The 7,167-nt window shown below is 37.6% G+C and overlaps 1 protein-coding gene across 2 annotated transcripts; it reads left to right on the forward strand.

The window, feature by feature from the left end:
- Positions 1-4,093: 4,093 nt before the first annotated feature.
- On the forward strand, positions 4,094-7,167 carry pvalb9 (parvalbumin 9). 2 transcript variants are annotated; one of them, XM_064322920.1, is made up of 5 exons: positions 4,094-4,339; positions 4,874-4,941; positions 5,612-5,744; positions 6,278-6,387; positions 6,974-7,167. In XM_064322920.1, the coding sequence occupies exons 2-5, from the start codon at positions 4,881-4,883 to the stop codon at positions 6,997-6,999; spliced, it is 330 nt and encodes a 109-aa protein (XP_064178990.1). In that variant the 5' UTR covers positions 4,094-4,339; positions 4,874-4,880; the 3' UTR covers positions 7,000-7,167. The 2 variants fall into 2 exon arrangements, with proteins under 2 accessions (XP_064178990.1, XP_064178991.1); XM_064322921.1 differs by lacking the exon at positions 4,094-4,339 and adding an exon at positions 4,592-4,724.

A 7,167-nucleotide genomic window follows, 5' to 3' on the forward strand; every position in this document is an offset into this window, starting at 1 on the left:
GAATCAGTATGGTCAGTGACATGAACTTCACTGAGCAAGCTGTACCTTTGGATATGTGTCCACCCATCTCTCTTATGCTAACGCTTGGCCTTGCCTTTTACTGGGTTTCTCTCTTAAAGCACATCTTATCCATCAGTTTCCACATGCTGGAGTGGGAGTGAAGAGCTTCTGCCCAATGGAATTACGTATATGAAATATCTGAGGGCATTTGTCAACTTAAATTATATATATATATCTATATATCTTTCAGAGATTATTCGAATGAGCTGATTCCTAAGCATTCATAGCCATGTGATATAGTGAAAAAGACATGAAAAAACCTGAGGGACTTTATATGAAAATATATTTAATTATCCTGACGGAATCAGAGACACCACTTAAAAAGTACATATCATTAGCAATATTTTCCTAGTTTACTGGTGGCATATGCAGTTATAAGCTTCAATACAGGACATGCATTGTTCCAGTTGATTTGATTTGAGTTAATCTTGGGATTACTTGTTGAATTACAGAGTGTAATAAACAGAAGCTAGAGCAATACAAGGCTTATGAGAGTGGAGAACTTTTCTAACCTGGCCCAGAATGATGAACGTTATACAGGGCGCAAGCCAATTCATCTGTCAGGGATTATTTCCTACTGAGAGTATCCAGCACTGCATCAAGCATGCACCTGAACACCCATAGGCCTCTACTGTATTACTTGCCAGCTGCTGTATGCACTAAAACTCCCTGTGTAAAACAACTTCCTTATATCAGTGTGGGACTTGTCTCTACCTATGCCCTCTTGTTTTCCTGACAGGACTTAACCAGAATATTATTGAGTAGTTCATACTGTTAATCCCTTCAATGAATTTAGAAACCTCTACCCCCAAGCCCCCCCTTCCCTGCCCCCTTCCCTCCTATTGATGAAGTATTTTCTTCTTCATCTAAGCTTTTCAATTTGTTACAAAGTACCTGTTCAGTCCTCTGAACTATACTCTAAATGAGGTCTTTTTTTCACATTTTTCTCCCCAATTTAGTTATTATACCAATTCCCCATGTGAATCATGGTCCTGGTTGATGTGCTATGCTCTGTTGGTCTGGGGAGGGTGTAAACTACCACATGCCTCCTCCGATACATGTACCCTATAGTCGCCAGACGCTTCTTTTCACCTGACAGCGAGGAGTTTCACTGGGAGAGCGAGTTTCACAGGCGCCCCGACCAACCAGTAGGAGTCGATCACACAACGATCAGGACTCACCGGCTTCCCACCCGCGAACATTGCCAATAGTGTTCGTAGGAACGTCTGACCAAGCCGGAAGTACCGCTGCCAGGGATTGAACCAGCTTATACCTCTACACTACCCAGACGGCCCCACTCTAAATGAGGTCTTACTAAAGTATTGTATGACAACAATATAGAATCTGTTGATTCTGTATTTTCTGGATATACCACCATACTTTGGCCCATCTACTGTTAGAGCACAATGTGCAAATCTTGAGAGGCTTCGGGCAAACACTAATCCCAAATCTTTTTCCAACTGAGCAGCTCCCATAAAAAACCTTGTTTTATTTATTTTGCATGTGCATAACTTAAATTGAGCTATGTTAAACTTAAGTTGCCTGGTTTCTGCCAACGTCTGGATCCTGTTTAAATCCTAGTGTATTATATTAGTGGAATTTGGGTTACCAGATTTTACAGAGCTTATCAATTTTCACATTGATGTTCACAAAATGTGTAGACATAGACCGCAATAATTAGTTAGCTAATAGCTGTTGTTTATTTTAGCCACCCACTCTAAATGAAACAGGCACAGCTCCAAATTTAAATGTTATAGAGAATCATCTTGTTTGCATAAAAACAGCTTCAATATTTTGTGCAGTATATTTTAAAAATGTAAATGAACATATCAAGCAAGCTTGTATTAATTCTTATAAGTTGTAAAAAGTAATATCACTTCTAAGAATAGTCAAAATCAAAGTTATTTTGGCTGTGCTATTTTGAAAGTTGCTAACAGAATGGAGATTTACGGTTCACATGTTTTACCCTAATCGCAGGCCTTCCCCACATGGTCTCTCTGCGACAAACGCATAGCTCGAGTTTTAGACTGCTATAGAGTCTAATGTTAGTGTACAATAGCTCAATGTTACAATGTTATTACTACACATTGAATGATCTTCAAGTTTGACTATACAATGGTAGAGCCTAGTTTATGTTGCTTTTTTAAAAATTTTGTCTGGTAGTGCAAGGTTACTGCACGGGATAATCGGCTCTAACCGGCTCTAACCTAGCTAGCAATGATGAATGGTTTACATATGACGTCTTATGGATATGAATGGTAATGAGCGCAGGATACACACCCACCCTGTCCTTGTCTGCTAAACAGGTTACAATAATCAAATAATATTTATTACAACTTAATGGTAATAACTGGATGAAAAACTTAAAATAAATATTAAGAACACAATCAATTGTCACTTCTGGATAATATAACCACAATTTGAATCCAGTTTTCTGGACCTTGAATTTCACCATTTTCTATTAACTTCTTGTTTGCATATTCTGCAAAACATACAGAACATGTAATACACGCCTGTTTCTTTAAATTCTGTTCACCAGTGTAGGCAGAATAGTGAGGAAGCCACAATTAGGGCGGAGCGTAGCACAGTGGGTGAGGAACTGGGCTTGTAACCGAAAGGTCGCAGGTTCGATTCCCGGGTAGGACACTGCCGTTGTACCCTTGAGCAAGGTACTTAACCTACATTGCTTCAGTATATATCCAGCTGTATAAATGGATACAATGTAAAATGCTATGTAAAAGTTGTGTAAGTCGCTCTGGATAAGAGCGTCTGCTAAATGCCTGTAATGTAATGTAATGTAATGTAATTACTCAGTATGGATTTATAACAACACTGCTGTTGTGTACATGTGGACCTAAAGCAGGAAAACTGTGTGGATAGTTTTGTATCACTTTAAAGGGTAGGTGTAGCACAAACCTACCTCTTGTGTATGTGTGTGCCACAGATTTATTGTATTGCCAAGATTTGGAGGAGCTCTCATATCTTTCCAGAACATTCCTGTGGAATTACAAAACCTGTAATGAGAAAAATAACATTGACCTGATCTTGCCATTTAAACCATGTACTCGCTTTTTATTTATATTTATTTTATCAACTTGAAGGACCCGGAACAACTTGAAACTACTCTACCCCAGAGGGACAAAACCAAGTATGACCCACTACTCCCGACTCCTACAGTCAGCTAATGATATAGATCAGATTCAGACACGCAACTCTAAGCTATGGGGCTCTCCCTGAACTCAGAGTTAGAGTATTTGCCAACTGAGCCACTCGGGAGGCCAATTTTAAACATTAATTATTGCATGTAATTTGCTTTATTTTAGGATACTCATTAATATTGGTTCCTGGTTTCCTCTTTGTGAAATTCGTGCGTCAGCACTGGCGTGTCCAGAGCAGGTTCCGCCAAGAGTGCTTCTCATTCTTCAGTGAAGTAATTGGACACTGTTCATTCTTAAATCTTTTGGTGCACCACATAATGCTGGTTTTCAGGCCTTTCAGAAAACAGCTATTTTCACTGCAAGCCTCCCATCATGTTTTGCACTGTCCAGGTGCAAAATCTTCATAATTTCATTTAAAGAGAAAATCATGCAATGTGCAATGCTGTGGTCTGTGGTGTTTCCTTGGGTCAATATGTGGTAATGTTTTGTCTTGAATTAATACAGCCATGACTGTTGCGTTAGATGAGTTCAGAGACGATATGTAGAGATGTGGACAATCACAGTCCATCTCTTATGAGTTGATTCCGAAAGAGAATTACTACTCAGAAAAGTACTTCACGGACACCATCTGCTTACGTATATATATATATATATATATATATATATATATATATATATATATATATGTTTATAATTAAACTTCCTAAAACACTGATTTCTTGAAATAAAATAAAATAGTCCAAAAATGTGTGTGTGTGTGAGAGAGAGAGAGACAGAGAGAGAGAGAGAGACAGAGAGAGAGAGAGAGAGAGAGAGAGAGAGAGAGAGAGAGAGAGAATACAGAAAAAGTATTTGTTAATTTACCATCTTCAAGGGCGGTGCAGATGCCCATAGGCTTCTGCTTTCAGCTGGGGGTGGATATAAATAGTAAAGGTTAATTAGTTAGGCAAGAAATTTGAGAAGGGGGTGGCAGTAAGAATTTGATATACAGACAGGTAATTCAAGCGTTGCTCATTGTCAGAGCAATCAGACCATATATAAATCCGCCTTTTCAGGCCGGAGGTATCACACAGCCTTACTACTTATCTGTGGAGCCCCACCTGGGTGAAAGTTTATAAGCGGTAAGTACACTGCTGTGTGGGGATACGTATATAGCGTTGCAATTTCTAAATTACCTGGAATACAGTGATGGTTTTAGGGATGCGCTTATCGGGAAGTAGGCTACTTTTTTGTGATTTGTAGCTGTAACACTTGGATGCGTATTAAAGTCAGCATGAATGGAGCCGTAGTGTGTAATTGTATACACTGTAACTTTTTACGCATTTTAAAAACCGTTTTTTTTTTCTTTTTAAAGATTGATGTTTCGCAGGTGTTACTCATGAATTTTGTAGTCTCATTGCTGCGGCCGGTGGGTAATTAGCTACTGTGCAACACTACACTTGTCGAGAGGTTTATGAGAAAATCTGCAGGAGATAAAGTTATCCATGAGTTATTATTCGCCTGAAGGTACAGCAAATGTCCAAGCGTTTCACCGGATTTGTTTATTTATTTTAATTATTTTATCGTCTCATCTGATTTGATTGCGTCGGTCTTTTACGGGTTGTAAACGTTTTATTTATAATTTAATGTTTGTTGTTTCTGCATTATTTTGACAGGGTTACTATGTCACTCACTTCAATCCTTGCCGCTGATGCCATCGAGAATGCTATCAAGGATTGCCAAGGTAGCCTTTCACGTAACTGCTGTGTTTCATCAAAATAGATTTTCGCTGAAGAAAGCGAGACAGAGCTGGCCTACTGAAAAGCGTAGGCAACCTTAGACGAAATAAATCACGCATTTTCCTTCGAGTCAGTACACTAATATAACAAAGTTATTTTATACGTATTGCAATTTCATTTGTGGTAATTGGTGATTGATTTGTAATGTAGCTGTACTTTAATTCGTTCACAGAGAATGTCCAGTGTTAATTCAACTCTAAGAGACTACATACTGCATGAATCAAATAGGAATCATAAGTATTCTGTAAGTCGTTGATTTAACACTGAGCATTTTACTGTGTTGTTCAAAGTTCAAATTAAGGTAAAGTTTTGGGTTATTTTTCTCACCCCAGAAAATATTTTACTTCGTCAATAACATATGGAATTGGCTACTTTCACAGCCTGCATAATAACATGAAGGCTGGGCAAATTATGTTCATAAATCATGTATGACTTAATTCTAACAAGAAGCCCAATGTTTGGTGACCAGATAAAATGAGATTAATTTTGACATGCTACGTTTGACATTTCCTGGGTGGAATATGATGGTCATGCTATACATGTGTTATACTTCTTGGCATTTAATCATTCCTCAGATGGAAAAACTCATTTGTGCATTGTCTTCTTGTCCATAAGCTCCAGACTCCTTCAATTCCAAAAAGTTTTTCCAGTTGAGTGGCCTTACCAAAAAGAGTCCTCAAGAAGTGAAGGATGTCTTCTGTATCCTGGATAACGATGGTAGTGGCTTCATTGAAGAAGAAGAGCTAAAGTTAGTTCTTCATTTATGCCCATCTCCATCACTATACACAATAAAATGCCCTGTGTTAATTCAACTCTAACAGAGGACATATGAGTCTAATAGGAGCATTTGCCCATGTATCTGTTATTGTCATCATCAGTAGTTTGGTCTTTTGCTATTTTGGTCAAATCTGTATATCATTCTTGGAAATCTGACTGAATTTGAATCTGACTGAGTTTTTTCAAGCAGTCTGTGTGGCAGTTTATAACGTTTTATTCCAACAACAAATACATGATAAACTATGCACACTGGTGAAGATCGGAAAGCAAAACCTATGGTTTCAAAAATGTCTTTTAAAATCCATCCTTGCCAATTCAAATCATTAAACACAATGTAATGGCATTCACAACAATTAAGATTTTTTAAATAATCTTTGGTTCAGAAATACTATGAGTGCAGGGTGCAGCATCTTGTACCATGTCTATCAGTTCCAGCAGATCACACAGAAAGTGAGCCAAAGTTAAAAGAGTGTGTGTGTGTGTGTGTGTGTGTGTGTGTGTTAGATTCTTCCTGCAGCGGTTCTCCCCAGGGGCTCGGTTGTTGACTGATAAGGAGACAAAGTCATTCCTCTCAGATGCTGATGATGACAGTGATGGCAAAATTGGAGCAGAAGGTGACATTTGCATACTTGTTTACAAAAATAAAAGTGCTGTTACTTCATTGAAGTTTTTTTAAAGTACTCACAATTATGCAAATAATTAAAACAACCAAAATAATTCTGGGGGGCTGAAATAATTTCATTGATTGATGTAACATTACATTTTAACAACTACCCAATTTATTATATAATGTTAAATAATGTACGTCCTTTAAATAAGATTTAGCATTATGATTAATTATGAGTTTAATTTTAATTCAGCCTTCTATTCAGTCCACCCAGAATGGTGCCTGGGTAAGATCGAAATATTAGGAGTATTCTGGCCCATTGTTCAAAGTATAGAATATTTCTCACCACTTCAAAATAAAATTGTACAGTAAAATTAGACATAACTTTAAAACAGTGTTTCTTTGCAATTCACAAAAATGTCTGTTATGAAATTCACAAGGCAGGCATTAGACTTGCTCAATTTTTAGTAATATGTTACACAAGACAGTGTAGTAAATACTGAATATATTCAGATCAGAATGTATATCAGCTGTGTCTGTGCCTCAGTTTCAAGTCAACTTTGAGGTAATTGTGTTGTCTTTCTCTCCCTTAGAGTTCCAGGCCATGGTTCTATCTTGAAAACTCCCAGAAAGATAAAGGAGGCCTCTTCCCCATTCCGCCCCAGTTCCAGAAATTTTATTTGGTTTTCTCTTTATTTGCCTTTTCAATACAGGTCCCATTGTGCACTAGTGTAATCCAAATGTCCCAATCATCACATTGCTAAACAAATAAATAAGTGCATTTTAA

Source organism: Anguilla rostrata, chromosome 2, assembly GCF_018555375.3.
Source record: "Anguilla rostrata isolate EN2019 chromosome 2, ASM1855537v3, whole genome shotgun sequence".
NCBI classification, from domain to species: Eukaryota; Metazoa; Chordata; class Actinopteri; order Anguilliformes; family Anguillidae; genus Anguilla; species Anguilla rostrata.

Bases quoted from the DNA above. Each gene is read 5' to 3' on its own strand.
- pvalb9 (XM_064322920.1), top strand. From the start codon at position 4,881: ATGTCACTCACTTCAATCCTTGCCGCTGATGCCATCGAGAATGCTATC. The intron at 4,942-5,611 runs GTAGCCTTTCAC...CTTGTCCATAAG, and splicing joins TGCTATCAAGGATTGCCAAG to CTCCAGACTCCTTCAATTCC. The intron at 6,388-6,973 runs GTGACATTTGCA...TCTCTCCCTTAG, and splicing joins TGGCAAAATTGGAGCAGAAG to AGTTCCAGGCCATGGTTCTA.